This window comes from Rhinopithecus roxellana, chromosome 3 (assembly GCF_007565055.1).
Source record: "Rhinopithecus roxellana isolate Shanxi Qingling chromosome 3, ASM756505v1, whole genome shotgun sequence".
Classification (NCBI taxonomy): domain Eukaryota; kingdom Metazoa; phylum Chordata; class Mammalia; order Primates; family Cercopithecidae; genus Rhinopithecus; species Rhinopithecus roxellana.
The window spans coordinates 55,381,788-55,400,537 of NC_044551.1; the positions used below are offsets into that span (position 1 = coordinate 55,381,788).

The following is an 18,750-nucleotide window of genomic DNA, read 5'->3' on the forward strand; positions in this document are numbered from 1 at the left end:
ATTACAGGCATGAGCCACTGTGCCCAGCCCAGAGGGTCTTAATTAGCCATGTTTTCTGGGAGGAGGGCAATGAACCACTGAATTGAGCTAAGAAATAGTTTCTCAGAAAAACGTGGAATGGCTTTCAAAATGTTAGGCCAGGTTATTACATCTTTTCTTTGAGTAGAAAAGCAAAGCTGGGAAGGCTGTAATAAGACTGTGTTTTTTTCTTTTGGAGTGCGATGTTAAGAAATTAACTTTTTACAGTTATCCTACTGCCTGTCACTTTCAAACACTAGTCATAGTTTCCAGAAATATCTCTTGGAAGAATAAAGTAGGTTTTTTTGTTGTCATTTTTTATTTTCTTGAATTAGCATTTATGGAAACACCTACACTATGCTTTAAAACTGTTGGCCAGGCACGGTGTCTCACACTTGTAATCCCAGGACTTTGGGAGACTGAGGTGGGTGGATCCTCTGAGGTTAGGAGTTCGATACCAGCCTGGCCAACATGGTGAAACCCCATCTCTACTGAAAATACAAAACTTAGCTAGGTGTGGTGGCAGGCACCTGTAATCCCAGCTACTTGGGAGGCTGGGGTAGGAGAATTGCCTGAAGGCCAGAGGCAAAGGTTGTAGTGAGCCAAGATTGTGCCACCACACTCCAGCCTGCGTGACAGAGTGAGACTTTGTCTCAAAAAAAAAAAAAATAAAACTGTTAGTAGAATTTTCACAGCTGATCAGACCTTAAATGTTGGAAGTTGTAGTAAGAGACCTTTTAACATGTTAATTAAGATTACCCTTTATAAGAAAGACTAATCTGTGAGACTTGTTTTCTTAATTTTCAGGAGTGCATCAGAGCCTTAGGTAGAAATAAACCTCATACTCCTTTCCGTGCAAGTAAACTCACTCAGGTGTTAAGAGATTCTTTCATAGGTGAAAACTCACGTACCTGCATGGTAAGTTTATGTTTATTTTTTGTTTGTTTTATTTTATTCCTGAAGGAGTAACTACACAATATTTATGGAAAATGTATTAGTGACAATCATTTGAAACCTTCTATTATGAGTGATATGGTGATATTTAAGATGTGGTCCCTCCCACTCTGATAGAGAGGATTATATTGCAGTTATATAATTTCAGCATCTAGGTGTTCTTGAAGGCTGGTCTTTCTTGATTTTTTTCCTTTTTCTTTTTCTCTTTCTCTTTCTCTCTCTCTCTTTCATTTTGAGTGTAGGTCACACTTTTCTTTATGGTCATATGTCTGGTAATTTGGGGTTATATCATGTGTGTTATGAATGAACGTAGAGACTGGATTCTGTTATGTTCTTCTGAAGGTTATTGGTTTTTTTGTTTAGCAGAAATTTAACTAAACTTACTCCAAACTCTTATCTCCCCTGGGCAACAACTGTAATTGAAAGCTTTGTTTAGTCCTTTCAGATTTAGCTGTGTTGCCTATAGTTTGCCTTGTGTATGTCTAGGTCAGGAATCAGCTAGGGATTTGGGCAGTTTATATATAAAAGTTTGTCCCAGAAGGGAGAGTACCACACTCTCTGTAGCACTTTCCCTTCTGGGACAAAGTTTACTTTTCCAGCTGCTATGAACTGCACTCCCAAACTATATCCTTTAATTTCTTAACCAGAGAGACTGCAAGTTTTCAGTTAAGTTTTAGTTGCCCTGTGTGACAGCAGCAGAGCTTGTCCTCTGTCAAAAAGCTGTTTAAAAAAAAAAAGTCGGGTGGAGTGGGGATCAGTCAGTACTATTCCTTCCAGGTGTTAACCTCCTCCATTTCTGCTGGATTTTGATTGTTTTCTGGTGCCTTCAGAGTTTGTATTTAACTAGACTTTATCTGATTATAGATACAATAATATAATCTTGGAGTTGAGATAGCATTAATAAGTCTTTATTTTTAAATAATCATGGTAAGATTAGACCTAAATGAGCTGTATGTCAGTATTATTGTCTTGATCATTTATGACATTTTCTTTACCTCTGCATTTTTTTTTCCTGTAGATTGCCACAATCTCTCCAGGAATGGCATCCTGTGAAAATACTCTTAATACGTTAAGATATGCAAATAGGTATGAGAGATAGTTCTCCATTTTGAAATTTGAGGGGAGTAGAGCAGTATGCAGTATAATTTAATATCTGATAGAGTAAATCTTACTACATTGTTCTTTCAATTCTCAAAAAAAAATGTTTTGCATATTATTCCTTAAGATGATATGTAGAATCATTATGTCAAATTCTAAAAATAAGTGGAAATGGGTAATTTGAGAAGGGATTAATCACTTTAGTAAAATTGGTCTTTTTATCCTAGAACAAGGTTTCCATTTCACTGTTTTATTTCCTAATATTTTACTGCATTTAAATCATGCAAATTCTTCTTATTACATTAAGACTGAAGTAAATCAATGTCAGGGACCAGTTTGTATTTCTTGAATTGTTTTGGTATATGGTCCAGATTATTCCTGATAATATTAAATGCTATATATGGGGAATCTAGGATTTGAGGAAGAAGTGATAGCACAGTTCTTTCTGGTGTTCTTTTTTTTTTTTTTTTTTTTTAATTTATTTTTTGAGACAGAGTCTCGTTCTGTCACTCAGGCTGGAGTGCAGTGGTGTGATCTCAGCTCACTGCAACCTCCACTTCCTGGGTTCAAGCGATTTTCCTGCCTCAGTCCCCTGGGTATCTGGGACCACAGGCATGTGTCACCATACCCGGCTAATTTTTGTATTTTTAGTAGAGGCGGGGTTTCACTATGTTGGCTAGGCTGGTCTTGAACTCCTGACCTCAGGTGATCCACCCACCTCGGCCACCCAAAGTGCTAGGATTATAGGCGTGAGCCACCCCGCCTGGCCCTTTCTGGTGTTCTGTATAGGTTACATTTTTGTTATTCATATTAATAGTCTTATAAACATTATAAACATTATAACTGGGTTATTACAGATAGAAGGACAGAATGCATTATAGACTACTAAAGCAGTTTATTCTATATAGTCATGAAATGCCTTTGGAACTTTGAATTATAACGGGCATATTTATATTTGATCCATAGATTTTTTTCTCCACTGCTCTTGAGTGACTTTATTTACCACTGATCTTATTTTGAATGACTGTTTAGTGTTAACTTTCTCTTCTCAAATGTTAAATTTGTGATTTTAACCTAGAGACAAAATTCCTCTTTGTAATCCATTTCTAGTATAGCAGTTCTCTTAATTTTGCTGGACAGAAATATCTGTCCTATTTCTTTGTTTTAATCACTATGGAAATGTTATTTTTTAATTTTTTATTAAAATGTAAAATACTTATGCATATAGAAAAGTACCTAAAGTATAAGTGAATAATTAAATGGATAATGGATATTTATAAAGTGAAAACTCCTGTCACTGGTTTGGGAAATAGAGCATTATTGGCCCCCCAAAAGGTTCCCCATGTGCTCCTTCCTGTTCACAAATCCTGAATAACATGCCTTATTCATTTATGTCTACCCCGATGTAACCCATGTATTAACTTCTGTGGAATACTTTACTTGTTTTTTTTTTCCTCTTTATAAAAATAATTTTACTACCTATGAATGTTATCTCTCGGTAACATAGGTAGCTGTATTTGAACATTACACAAATGGTATTATAACCCCCCAGGTTTTTTTGCATCTTGTTTCTAAAGAGATTTTTTTAATGGTAGTAAACACTGTTGGACAGTATAAACCTATTGAGCTTTTGTAAAAAGGTATTAAAATATAATCACTTCTTTAAAAATGTAATAGGGCCAGGCGCGGTGGCTTACACCTTTAATCCCAGTGCTTTTGGTGGCCCAGGCGGGTGGATTGCTTGAGCCCAGAAATTCGAGACCAGCCTGGGCAACATAGCAAAACCCCATCTCTATAAAAAATACGCAAATTAGCCTGGTGTGGTGGCGTGCATCTGTAGTCCCAGGCACTTCGGGGGGCTGAGGTGAGAGGATTGCTTGAACCTGCAATGTTGAATCTACAGTGAGTTGTGATCGCACCACTGTACTCTAGCCTGGGCAACAGAGCAAGACCTTATCTTAAAAAAAAAAAAAAAAAAAAGTAATAGAACTACATTTCTAAGTATGAACTATTGTATTTTCTAAATTTAATCCCTTTTAAAGTTTGAATTATGAGCTCCTAGCTACAGATCCTTATTATGTTAGTTTTAATTGATCTTTGTAATTAACATTTTTGATAGTGGGATTTTTATCATTAATTTAAAATGTTTATTTCAGAATAATTCTTGAGAAAGATGAGGAACAGCCTAGTGTAGTAGATTCTTGCCATGTTATAGAATTAAAACAAACAAAACCCCTCTATTTCTTAAGATTTGAGACAACAAAAGATTCCTCCCTAATATTGTGAAAATGCTCTATCTAGCTGTTCCTCTAGTTCACTTAGGTCAAAGTAAAATGTTTTAACCTACTGTTATATCATGTAACTCACTTGCAACATGACTAACCATTTGGGACACTGTATTAATCCGTTCTCACACTGCTACAAAGGAATACCTGAGACTGGGGAATTTACGAAGGTTTATTTGACTCACAGTTCAGCATGGCCGCAGAGGCCTCAGGAAACTTACAGTCATGGTGGAAGGGGAACGGGAAGCAAGGCACCTTCACAAGGTAGCAGGAAGGAGAAGCGCCAAGCAAACTTGGGAAGAGCCTCCTATAAAACCATTAGATCTTACGAGAACTCACTATCACGAGAACAGCATGGAGGAAGTTGCCCCCATGATTCAATTACCTTCACCTGGTCTCTCCCTTGACACTTGGAGATTATGGAAATAATAATTCAAGATGAGATTTGAGTGGGGACACAGGGCCTAACCATATCAGACACATAATTTTTTCAATTTTATTTCCAAATCTCTAGGAATAAAGATTTTCAGCCTTCCTTGATACTCATACCAATGTTTTATGACCTTAAGAGTCAATTTTTTTTTTTACAGCCCAAAATAATTAATTCCTCCTTTATACTAAATCTGCCTTATTTTATTTAGGCCAATACTTTGAGGTGATGGGTAGGTGGCGTTACATTAAAATTTTTGTATTTTTAGGAAGCTATTTCTCTCTTAACTGTTTAAACTTTTTTTGTATTTAAGACATAGCTTAGTGATTGAAGTGTTATTTCTCAGGATAAAATAGGTTTAATAACTTCCTTTCTACTTAATGGTACTAAAGCCTTGGGAAAGTTACTTAACCTCTCTCTGCCCTTATTTCCTCATCTTTAGAATGGACAGTTAATGACCGTGTCCATCTTAAAGGATTGTTTTTGAGGAGTAAAAGAAGTGATCTGTGTAAAATGTTTAGCACAGTACCTGAAATATATTAATAGGAATAGTTATTCCTGTTGCTACTTTAGTGAGCAGTTCTGTCTTAAAAATTCAGTTAGACAGATGTGAAAGCAATGTTTTTTCATATCCTTATATTAGAATCATATACTTTGAAAATTTTATGTGGGAATTGTGGGATAGTTTGTAACAGTACACATTGCTGCTAAGTGATTAAGTGGACAAGTCCAGTTCATTAGATGACAGTTAGAGATACTTTATTTATTTATTTAAGATGGAGTCTTGCTGTGTCACCCAGGCTGGAGTACTGTGGCACAATCTCAGCTCACTGCAGCCTCTGACTCCTGGGTTCAAGCGATTCTCCTGCCTCAGCCTCCCAAGTAGCTGGGATTACAGGTGCCCATCACCACGCCCAGCTAATTTTTTTGTATTTTTGAGTAGAGATGGAGTTTCACCATGTTGGCCAGGCTGGTCTCGAACTCCTGACCGTAAGTGATCTGCCCACCTCAGCCTCTGAAAGTGCTGGGATTACAGCATAAGCCACTGCACCCAGCGAGACAATTAGAGATAATTTACAGGGAAGTACAGGGGAAAACTTTCAGAGTGGAAGGAATGGTTGTACCAAGGGAAAAAAAATTATAGGATGTGTGAGAAACAGACAGTGGCCTCTATCCTGAAGCAGAGATACTTAATCTTTGCGTGATGGAAGAGGTTAGAGTGATTAGAGTGATTAGGAGTTTTTAGTAACATTGAAGAATATGATTCTTGTACGTAGTATAGTTTGGCTTGGGCAAGAGAGCTTTGGATAGAGGAAAAAATGTGTGGATGAAGCAAATAGGGTGTCTAAATTAAAAGATTTAGATAAGAAATGGGGTGGGAGTGAAAATAGTTGTTCACATTAGAAATTTAGATTTTTCAGGCCAGATGCCGTAGCTCATGCTTGTAATCTTAGTACTTTGGGAGGCCAAGGCAGGAGGATCACTTGAGTCCAGGAGTTTGAGACCAGCCTGAGCAACCTAACAAGACCACATCTCTACAAAAAAAAATAAAAAATTAGCTGGGGGTGGTGGCACGCCACTGGTAGTCCCAGCTGAGATGGGAGGATTACTTGAGTCAAGGCTGCAGTGAGCCATGATTGAGCCACTGCAGCACAGCCTGGGTGACACGGTGAGACCTTATCTCAAAAAAAAAAAAAAAAAAAGATATTTACATTTTTCAGCATGTGTGGTAAATAAACTTTCAAGGATAAAGGGCAGATGAATCCAATATTGAACCTTTGACAGTAGATATTACCAATAGGTCAAAGAAAGACTGTTAGTAGAGGAAATATGTTAGTTTGATTTATATGAAGATATTGATACTTGTTTTTGACCTATAAAGACGGGAATTTCATTTGGTTCAACCTAAGAGAAATGACAAGAAAATCAGAGAATATGGTTATTATTTTGAAGTGTTTAAATAACATAGGCTTTGTACTCAGGGCTAGGTTTTAACCTTAGTTATGCCACATTCTCAGTGAGTGACCTTAGAGAAGATACTTTATTTCTGAGTCATTTTTCTCATCTATAAAATCAAAGATGGTTGAAGGACTAAATAATATAATGCCTAAAAATTACCAATCCTAATACCTGACATGTAGGAGGTACTTAAATATTTTATATTGATATGAAATAGGGTTGGCCCAAAGGAGACATAAGGAATTACATAGATGGGGTGAGAAAAATCATAATTTGGTTAAATGTAACTATTGAAGATGTTAACAAAAGCAATTTAAATTTCATTGCTAAAGGCTGTTCTCAACCAGAGTTGTTCATCTGAATCACCAACCACTGAAAATAGAGTGAATATTTTCTCAGTTATACTAAGGACATTTCACAGCTAATACCATTCTGGATGCGTAGGAAAGAAGTTAATTCATTACAAACAATGGATGCCTTAAGGCATTAGTACTTAATTCCCTTGTGTCCAGTTTGAAAAAGATGGCAAAAACGTTGAAGAGTCATGAATGCTAATAAACAAATAGTCGTGGTACTGACTACATGAAGAAATTAGATTGAGTGGTCATGTAGTTAGAGGGGCATTTCAGATTTAAGTGATTTAGTTAAACTTCTAGGAAGGATTATGAGAAAAGAGGAAAATACACCAGAAAGGAAAGACCTAGGACTACAGAGCAGGGGATCGATAGAACAAAGATGTTCAAAAACCTCTTAAAATTTGTTATTTGTAAAATAATATTCTAAATACATTGTCACAATAATATCAATATCCTTTTCTAAACAAAAGTGAATGAAATGTGCAATGTGCATTGCTGTCTTTCAAGAGCATTTTCTTTTAATTTGTTGCTGTTTTGGTGCTGCAGAGTAAAGGAGTTTGGAATTAGTCCATCAGACATTCCCTTCTCACAGGGTAGTGGCAGTCGCCCTGATCTCTCTCCTTCTTATGAATATGACGACTTTTCTCCTTCAGTTACCAGGTCTACTTCATTCTATACATAAGATGTTCATTTTTATAGTTTCTTTTGAATTGTGCTTTGTATAAACATTTCATTTGCTATGTTTGTCCTGAGCCATTTTAGTTTTCATTTTCATTTCATTTGGCAGGTGGTGGTTGTACTGCATGATCTGCATTCTTATGTCTTTTATTAATTTGTTTGCTTTAAAATGTTGATTTAGAATTCAGGCTTCCTATTTCCCCCTCATATTTTTAAGGATGATGTCACTTTTGCATACTTAACCATTAAAAGATAAATTGTTAAAAGATAAATTATCTTGCTTAAAATGAAGAGATTGCCTTTATGCTGTACGATCTTATGAGTTTCCTTGTCTGCAAGGAGCCTCTTGACATAGAAAGTTTACCCTCTTTTGGCTGGGCGTGGTGGGTTACACCTGTACTCCCAGCACTTTGAGAGGCAGAGGCTGGTGGATCACCTGAGGTTAAGAATTCTAGACCAACCTGGCCACTGTGGTGAAAAAAAAAAAGTGTTTTTTTTTTTAAAGTAAAGAAAGCTTACCCTCTCCCAAATGTGTAAGTTTAAATATAATGAGTACACTCTTTTCAAATGATAAAACTTAAAATCTTATAATCTTTATACATTATAAATAAAATTATTTTACATGTAGCTATTTTAATTGAGCATGATAACTACCAGAAATCCGCAGGGTTTTTTTTTGTTTTGTTTCAGCAGTGATCCAGTTATTGGTCTGTTATTGTTTACATTTTTCTGTTCATATAATTTAATTGCAATAACATCCACTTTGATGAACCAGTAGTAAAAAAAATTGAAAAATAAAAAAAAATTTTTTAATTGCAACTTTTTTTCTTTGAATACTGAATCTACATACTTTGTTAATTCTCATTTAGTTTGCACAGTAATTATATTTGATATAATTAATATAATATGCATTATATAAAGTTATCTAAGTAGATTTCCTAAAATTAAACAACCATTTATGTGTTTCTATAGATTTCAGATAAATTTTACCTATAAAGGTGACATCATCAATCTTAGTATGTTAACTGAATTGCTTGTATATTGAATAGGTTGGTATTTTCTTGTTCCTCTGCATGAGTGTTTTTAACTTTAGATACCTCTTATATATTTATAGGGTCAAAGAATTGACTGTAGATCCAACTGCTGCTGGTGATGTTCGTCCAATAATGCACCATCCACCAAACCAGATTGATGACTTAGAGACACAATGGGGTGTGGGGAGTTCCCCTCAGAGAGATGATCTAAAACTTCTTTGTGAACAAAATGTGAGTGACTTACTATAGTTGTAAGTGATATAATCTTAGTTCATTTCATCAGTAGCAGAACTTAACTGAAAACTATCATTTGGGGGGTCAGGCTGTGGGTGTGGTTGCTCAAGCCTGTAATCCCACTAATTTGGGAGGCTGAGTGGGAGGACTGCTTTAGGCCAGGAGTGCAAGACCAGCCTAGACAATTTCATGAGACCTTTTGCTATAAAAAATTTAAAAATTATCCAGGTGTGGTAGTATCCACCTGTAGGTCTAGCTACTAGGCAGGCTGAGGCAGGAGGATTGCTTAAGTACAGGAATTCTGGGCTGCAGTGGGCTGTTGTAGCATCACTGCACTCTAGCCTAGGTGACAGAGTGAGACCTTGTCTCTTAAAATAAATGAATAAATAAGTCGGGGTCAGCAAACTACACCCTGTGGGCCAGCCATCTGTTTTTACAAATAAAGTTTTACTGGAACATTCTCTTTAGGGTTGTCTGGCTGCTTTCTTACCATAACAGCAGTAACAGACTGTGTGGCTCATAAACCCAACATGTATTATCTGGCCCTTTAAGGAAGTATCCAACCCCCAATCTATTCATTTTTTTCCCTCAGATTGTTGTCTGGTATTATAATTTGGGAAAAAATTAAAGTAATACAGGGAAAAACAACGTTAAAAATTATACATATAATAAATATCTTATTAAAAAGCTCGAAAACAGGCTGGGCACGGCGTCTCACACCTGTAGTCCTAGCACTTTGGGAGGCTGAGGTGGGCAGATCACTTAAGGTCAGGAGTTCAAGACCAGCCTGGCCAACATGGTAAAACCTGTCTCTACTAACAATACAAAAATTAGCTAACAATAAAAAAATTAGCCAAGTGTGGTGGCGCATGCCTGTAGTAGTCCCAGCTACTCAGGAGGTTGAAGGATGAGAATCGCTTGAAACTGGGAGACGGAGGCTGCAGTGAGCTGAGATCCCACCACTGCACTCCAGTCTGGGCGTCAAGAGTGAGACTCCATCTCAAAAAAAATTGAAAAAAGCCTAAAAACAAAAGAACTGTAGACATATGCATCTACATTGAAAGGATGCATGCACTATATTAAAATCAAACAGCAAAATACTAACATTTGTCAAATCTGGTTGCTTTTCTATACGATTAAAATTTTTAATGATATTTTGTAATTTAAATTTTTTTTTGTAATTTCCCAATTACAAAAAACAATACATGCCCATCGTATAAGGATAGAAAGAGATAAAGAAATAAAAAGATATATATAATACACTTTCACATAATTGCTTTTAATGTATTGAGAGGGTTCTTTTCTGTGTGTGAGATGTAAAGGTGTGTTTTTAAAATGCATATTCTGTATAGTTTTGTGTCATTCTATTCCCACTAAGTCTTATGGCATTTTCTCATCAGGTTAAAAGTTAGCATTGATTAGTTGCTTTTACTACATGATATACATTGCTAAGCATTTTATTATCTGATCTCATTATCACAACTCAGTGTAGTAGGTACTATAATTATCCCTACTTTATAACTGATATTCTAAGGTTTCAATAATTTGACCAAGATTTTACTAGTAGTAAGTACAGAAGCCAGGATTGAAATTTAGATCTTTCTTATTCCAATGCCAAACCTTGTACCAATTAAACTGATTGCTACCTGCAATACAGTGTTCTTTGAAAACAACATTAGTTAGTTCTAATACGTTGTAGCAGATACTTAGCCCAAAATATTCTAGAGTAACAAATACATGCACTACTTTTTGTTACCATGTTCCAAATCACGATTACTAAAGCAGGGCTTAAAGCAGTGGTTCTTAACTAGGAGCAGTTTGGCCCCCAAAGCGAAACGTATGGACATTTTGGTTGTCACAGCTGAGGTGATGCCACTAGCATGTAGTGGGTAGAGCCAGGAATGCTGTTGAACATGATACAGTGCACACGAGTGTCCCCCTCACCTTATCCCCACACAATGTCAGTAGTTCCAAGACTGGGAAAACCTGGTTCAAAGTAAGAGTTTTAAACTTTGAACCTAGAAACTAAAAATGAGATCCTGGCCTTAGTCCATCATTTGTGTCCAGAATTTTTAAGAGAGACTGTAGTTGCTTTTAGACTCTTTAAAGCAAACCCTGCACTGCATCTAAATACGTTACCTCCCAAAGATGTGGAATACCAGAGCAAGATAAGTACTCCCTATAGCATATCTTTCCATTTTATTCTTGCATCTATTGGGCCTCTGTAGAGCCTGAATTTGGAGAGGTTAGTTAGGTGACCAGACTAATCCAGGGGAGTATGACATCATGAGTTTTTACAGCCTCCATGTTTGAGAGAGCGTGCATTTCTGTCACCTGTGCCACTCCCAGGGAATTATCTTGCAATGACTCAGCATTAGCCTTAGTTAAGTATTGGTGCGTGTGTACATATTATTATTGCTATATTGTCTTAACAAAGTAGATTAAAATGGAACAGTATCTAAGACATGCTCTAGAGATCGGAGAAGTTGTTTTTTTGTTTTGTTTTGTTTTGTTTTGTTTTGTTTTGTTTTGTTTTTTGTTTTTGAGATGGAATCTTGCTCTGTTGCCCAGACTAGAGTGTGGTGGCACGATCTCAACTCACTGCAACCTCTGCCTCCCGGGTTCAAGTGATTCTCCTGCCTCAGCCTCCCGAGTAGCTGGGATTACAGGCGCACATCACCATGCCCAGCTAATTTTTTATATTTTTTGTAGAGACGGGGTTTCACCATGATGGTCAAGCTGGTTTTGAACTCCTGACCTCAAGTGATCCACCTGCCTCAGCCTTCCAAAGTGCTAGGATTACAGGAGTGAGCCACCATGCCCAGCCAAAGTTTTTTTTTTGTTTGTTTGTTTTGTTTGTTTGTTTGTTTTAATTATCATCTGAACCTGACCTGGGATCAGAGAAGCTCTGACTTGCTGTAGGACGAAAATATGAATATATCGCATATAGTTGTACCCCAGTTATACATGGAGGATTGGTTCCAGGACTGCCTGAATATACCCAAATTGTGCATACTCAAGTCCCACAGTTGGCCCCATGGAACTTGCAAACCTGAAAAGTTGGGCCTCTGAATACAAAGGATTCACATCTCTCAAATACTGTATTTTCAGTCAGCGTTGGTTGAAAACCAGATATAAGTGGATGAGTACTGTTCCAATATGTATTGTTTTAGAGTCAACTATATATGTTTTTTGTTGTTGATGAAGTAAAATTGTGAATTGTCCATAGAAATTTCTATAAAAACTGGTAAATATATTCTATAATATATTTAAGAAATTAATATTAGTTAAGAGTTAAGTCCTCTGCCGGGCGTGGTGGCTCACGCCTGTAATCCCAGCACTTTGGGAGGCCGAGATGGGCTGATCACAAGGTCAGGAGATCGAGACCATCCTGGCTAACACGGTGAAACCCTGTCTCTACTAAAAATACAAAAAATTAGCCGGGTGCAGTGGCAGGCGCCTGTAGTTCCAGCTACACAGGAGGCTGAGGCAGGAGAATGGCGTGAACCCGGGAGGCGGAGCTTGCAGTGAGCTGAGATTGCGCCACTGCACTCCAGCCTGGGTGACAGAGCGAGACGCCGTCTCAAAAAAAAAAAAGTTAAGTCCTTTACAACACTAATTTGATAGTCCTGAAAGATATTTTCTTTACATCATCTAAAGATACTATCTTCATATCTCTTTTAAGAAAAGAAACTTAAGATAAACATGTAAATTAAATTGTTAGTGAAAAGTAAACAATACTGAGGAAATATTTCATACATTTACAGCCTACAATAACTGTATTTTTGAAAAGTTGGGCTGTTCCAAAAGAGTACTCTTTCAGGGTAGTTCGGCAATAAAGCTTGGGCTAAGTGAAAAATATTCCCTACTCATCTAAGTTTGAGTTGTCTTATTGAGAGTTGCATATTTTTACACAAAGAAAGAAATTGTGGCTTTGCCTTTTATATATATTTTGCTAGCCTTTACCATTCAAGCCTCTTCAATTTCTAAATGACATTTTCATAAAAAAAAAAATCTACTTTTATAACATTTAAAATACACACTATATCATAGTTTCTTAACTATGTTTATTTTAAGGAAGAAGAAGTTTCTCCACAACTGTTTACTTTCCACGAAGCTGTCTCACAAATGGTAGAAATGGAAGAACAAGTTGTAGAAGATCACAGGGCAGTGTTCCAGGTAAAATAAGACAGGGCCTTCCATGAAAATATTTATTGAGATAAATTGAGAATTTTTCATAATTCCATAAATGTCACACTATTCTTTCAAAAATACTTGTTTATATGTATATGTGTATTTGTAGGGCATATGACATGGCAAATTTTTAATACAATGAATGATGGCTACAAATAACATTTCTTTGCACCATGGTGAAACGTTCTGCTTTATTTACCTCCCATCCCTCTTACTGGTTTTTGTCGTTTGTCCATTTTTAGGGAAGAGTGTCACTTCTGCCCACCAGTACTTCCTTCTAAATATTAGGCCAATGTATTTGACAGCAGTTAAGAAAAACTCTTTTAAAGGGTTTGGAGCAGTTGAGGAAGTATCAGTTGTTGCAGAAAAGGTAGACTACTTCAGGAGATGGAGAGTTACTGCTCTAAGCTGTCAGTGGCAAGTTGAGGGAAGGGTGTTATGTCACCACCTGTAGCAGTAACTCCTTAGGCATTCATCCCATTATGCATTCACCCTGTTAAAAGTATTTACTGTGTGATACTCTACTCCCCTTTTTTTAAACAAGAAAATGTCCTATCGTGGTGATATTTGAGGGAGTGAGCATATCATTTGGACATCTTTATGAAGATTGTACAATTGACTTGCCTTACACTGCCGCCCCCACCTTCCTGTAATACTATGAACACTTCTTGAGAAAAAAAAAAAAACCAGTAACTGTCTCCCTTATTGACCTGTATTCCTTCTTTGATGTTGAAGAAATCTTTGTCATTAAACAAAGGAACTTCAGCTGTAGGCCATTCAAGAACCTGGTAAAAAGGGCTCAAAAATGACAGAGAATACTTTATGTCAGATTAGGATACATGTTCATTGAAACTATTAGAGTTTGGCCAGGCGCAGTGGCTCATGCCTGTAATACCAGCACTGTAGGAGGCCGAGGAGGGTGGATCACTTGAGCCCAGGAATTCAAGACTAGCCTGGGCAGCAACATGGTGAAACCCTGTCTCTACAAAAAATACAAAAATTAGCTGGGTATGGTATAACATGCCTGTAGTCCCAGCTACTCGGGAGGCTGAGGTAGGATTTCTTGAGCGTGGGAGGTAGAGGTTGCAGTGAGCTGAGATCACACCACTGCACTCCAGCCTGGGCAAGAGTGAGAAAAAAAAAAACAAAAACTCTGGAGTTTTAGTCAAACTCTTATTATGAGACTCTCTTTAGAAGCCCAGGTGTTTAAGAAGAGAACGGACACTAATAATTTAAGAAAATTACACACCCGTAATCCCAGCACTTTGGGAGGCCAGGTTGGGTGGATTGCTTGAGCCCAGGAGTTAGAGACGAGCCTAGGCAACATGGCAAAACCCCATCTCTGTTTAAAAACAAAAAGAAAAGAAAATTGTCCTCTGTGCCCTTTTGGAACAAGGTATCACGTAAAGACCATCATTTCCCACTCTGCCATTTTTTAAATAAAGTCTCACAGCTGTTTATTGGTAAAATTGGGTGTTCTGACTTTCAACCCTGTATTCTTTTTACAATTCTCTATATCATATAATTAAAAAAAAAATTCTCTATATCATTCCTCTGTATTATGATCTGCCATTTCGCAAAAAAAAAAAAAGTTTTGTTAAACCAAAATTAAGTGTATAGCTGAAGGAAAAGGAAAGAAAAATTAGAGTGTATGACCGGGCATGGTGGCTCATGCCTGTAATCCCAGCACTTTGGGAGGCCAAGGCTGGCAGATCACCTGAGGCTGCGAGTTCGAGACCAGCCTGACCAACATGCAGAAACCCTGTCTCTACTAAAAATACAGAATTAGCCAGGCATGGTGGCACATGCCTGTAATCCCAGCTACTCGGGAGGCTGAGGCAGGATAATTGCTTGAACCCAGGAGGCGGAGGTTGCAGTGAGCCGAGATCGCGCCATTGCACACCAGCCTGAGCAATAAAAGTGAAACTCAAAGAAAAAAAAGAAAAAAGGAAAATTGGAGTATATTTGTGTTTTCTAAAAGTCAATTGATGTTTAGAAAATTGAGATTGTATGCATCCTAAAAGCAAATCCACCATAAGAGCTTTTATGTCCAAATAGCTCTTTAATTCAGAATGATCTGGTCTTGTTTTGTTTTTTTGTTTTGAGACAGTCTCACTCTGTTGCCCAGGCTAGAGTGCAATTGCACAATCTCGGCTCACTGTAACCTCTGCCTCCTGGGTTCAAGCTATTTTCCTGCCTCAGCCTCCCAGGTAACTGGGATTACAGACATGTACCATCCATGCCTGTAATTTTTTTGTATTTTTACCTGGCTAATTTTTTGTATTTTTAGAAGAGACAGGGTTTCACCATGTTGGCCAGGCTGATCTTGAACTCCTGACCTCAAAGTGATCCACCTGCCTCAGCCTCCTAAAGTGCTGGGATTACAGGCGTGAGCCACCATGCGCAGCTGGAATTTGTTATTACCTCTTGGCGCAACCACTGTAAGTCCCTAATTGGATATGTTAATTTGTCAGGTTCTAGGCTACCATAGCCCCCATCAAAGTGCTCAGTAGCTTTATTATGCACATTCTTCCCCTGTTTTAGGGACAGCTGTTGAGGTATTGAGACTTATTCTCCTCTTTAATATTGATGTATTTGATGCATTCTCTCCCCCAAATTCCCATCCAGAGTAAAAGTAGAGAAGTGAAATGATCTTGCTCAGCCCATCTTTCATGTGTTTGTGTTAGATTTTGAGGACATACAGTTGACCCTTGAAAACCATAGGGGGTTAAAGACACTGACCCCCAGCACAGTTGGAAATATATATATATCTTTTGAGCTCCCCTAAAAACTATTAATAGCCTATTGACCAGAAGCCTTACCAATAACATAAAAGTCTATGAGTACATATTTTATATGTTACGTATGTTATATAAGGTATTCTTACCACAAAGTAAGCTAGAGAAAATAGTATTAAGAAAATCGTAAGGAAGGAGAATTATCATAAAGGTCTTCATCCTCATCATCTTCATATTGAGTAGGCTGAGGAGGAAGAGGCGGGCTGGACCTGGTGTCTCAGGGGTGGCAAAAGTGGAGGAAGTGGAAGGGATGGCAGGAGAGGCAGGCACAATCAGTGTAACTTACATTGAAAAAAAATCCACATAAGTGGACCCACACAGTTGAAACTCATGTTGTTCCAGAGTCAACTGTATTTAATTATACTGTCTGTGAATAAAGATGTTTTATGTCTATTGACATTTTAGAGAATACTATCTTAAGTATGTTTGATTATATTTAACAGAATTGTAATTTGGTTTCTGTTTTACAAAGAGGCTTATTGGATTATCGAATTTTTGTCCTTGTAGGAATCTATTCGGTGGTTAGAAGATGAAAAGGCTCTCTTAGAGATGACTGAAGAAGTAGACTATGATGTCGATTCATATGCCACACAACTAGAAGCTATTCTTGAGCAAAAAATAGACATTTTAACTGAGCTGCGGGGTAATTCTTTTTCCATTTTAATGTTTGAAATCTGATTGGTATTGGTCTGTATATTAGTGAGAGGGTTTCATATTGCAAGAGGACATACGAAGTAAAAATTGTGGGCACTGTTTAGCACCTATTTTCCGAGAGGTAATAAAGACAACTAACCATTGTGGTTTTTCTAAAAGTCATGGTATACATTTCAAGTTTTCTTTCATATTTTAAGACAGTCAAAGAGAGAAAATGTGTTTTTAACAAATTTATAAATTTTATGTACCTATTCAGATCTTTAGTTTGGTAGGCTGATGCTTATGAGAATTATCTTCTTTCTGTGCTTTTTTTCGGGTCTCATTCTGTTGCCCAGGCTGGAGCACAGTGGCGTGATCATGGCTTACTGTACCCTCAACCTTCTGTGCTCAGGCAGTCCTCCCACCTCAGTCTCCTGAGTAGCTGGGACTACAGGTGCAAGCCACCACACCCAGCTAATTTCTAATTTTTTGTAGAGGGTGGGGTCTTGCTTTGTTGGCCAGGCTGGCCTCAAACTCCTGGGCTCAAGCAGTCCTCCTGCCTTGGCCTGCCAAAATGCTGGGATTACAGGCATGAGCCACCACACTTGGCCTCTGCCATTTTTTTTTTTAACGAAGGAGGTGTAAAGATGACTACCCTCTGTACCTTACTCATGAAGGGAAGCATGTGCCTTACCTACTAAGCTGTGTCTTTTTGGTTTTTTAGTTAGCTTATCTGTGTAGCTTCAGCTATGCATTTCTTTATTTGTTAATTTCTTAGGCATCTGTACACCATTGGCTGTTTATGTGTGAGTGAGCATCTGTATGTGTGTATACATGCAATCCAACATATACCAGAATGAAATTCCTAGTTTGGGGAAGTAAATAAGCGGCTTATTTTTTTAAGGAGGCCCTCTGTGAAGTTGATTGGTTGTGTTGAAGGGTTATTTTTCTTTCAAATTAATTTGTTTATTTAAATTGGCATCCCAGCCTGGGCAACATAGAGATCCTGTCTCTAAAAAATAATTTAAAAATTAGCCAGGCATGGTGGTGCCTGCCTGTAGTCCCAGCTACTTGGGAGGCTGAAGTGGCAGGATCACTTGATCCCAGGAGTTTGAGACTACAGTGAGCTAGGATCGTGCCTCTGCACTCTGGTTTGGGCAACACAGTGAGATCCTGTCTCAAAAAATTTAAAGAGTTGACAGATAAAAATGTATGTATTAAGTACAACATGATGTTTTGAAGTATATACAGGTTGAGTAGACCTTATGTGAAAAGCTTGGAAATAAAAGTGTTTTGGATTTCAGATTTTTGAATATTTGCATTATACCAAAAATTTGGGATTTTGGAACACTTTAGGTTTCAGATTTTTTTTTTTTTTTTTTTTTTTTTTTGGGATGGAGTTTTGCTCGTCTCCCAAGGCTGGAGTAAAATGGCACAATCTCGGCTCACTGCAACCTCCACCTCCCACGTTGAAGCAATTCAGCCTCCCGGGTGGCTGGGATTACAGGCACGCGCCACCACACCCAGCTAACTTCTTTATCTAGATGGGGTTTCACCATGTTGGCCAGGCTGGTCTGGAACTCCTCACCTCAGGTGATCCACCTGTCTTGGCCTCCCAAAGTGCTGGGATTACAGGCGTGAGCCTGGCTTTTTTTTTTTTTTTTTTTTTTTTTTTTTTTTGAGGTGGCGTCTCGCTTTGTCGCCCAGGCTGGAGAGCAGTGGTAATCTCAGCTCGCTGCGACCTCCGCCTCTCGGGTTCAAACATTCTTCTGCCTCAGGCTCCTGAGTAGCTGGGATTACAGGCGCGTGCCACTGTACCCGGCTAATTTTTGTATTTTTAGTAGAGACAGGGTTTCACCATGTTGGCCAGACTGGTCTCGAACCCCTGACCTCACGTGATGCACCCGCCTCAGCCTCTCAAAGTGCTGAGATTACAGGCGTGAGCCACCATGCCCAGCCAGATTTTTGGATTTGAGATGTTCAACACATATATGTTGCTGACTGGTTATGAAGTTGGTTATTTGAAATCATATTCTGTAAGGTCAGCAGTGAAGTGACTGCTGAACTAAAATTTTCATT

General features: G+C 37.9%; 1 protein-coding gene across 2 annotated transcripts in view; it reads left to right on the plus strand.

Moving 5' to 3' along the window:
- Positions 1 to 18,750, plus strand: part of KIF2A (kinesin family member 2A) — an 87,668-nt gene that overhangs the window by 63,839 nt on the left and 5,079 nt on the right. For both annotated transcript variants that reach the window (XM_010385167.2, XM_030926733.1), the window contains exons 15-19: positions 826 to 936; positions 1,991 to 2,058; positions 8,893 to 9,043; positions 13,124 to 13,225; positions 16,546 to 16,681. In XM_010385167.2, coding sequence (XP_010383469.1) covers positions 826 to 936; positions 1,991 to 2,058; positions 8,893 to 9,043; positions 13,124 to 13,225; positions 16,546 to 16,681 — 568 coding nt within the window. The remainder of the gene's footprint in view (positions 1 to 825; positions 937 to 1,990; positions 2,059 to 8,892; positions 9,044 to 13,123; positions 13,226 to 16,545; positions 16,682 to 18,750) is intronic.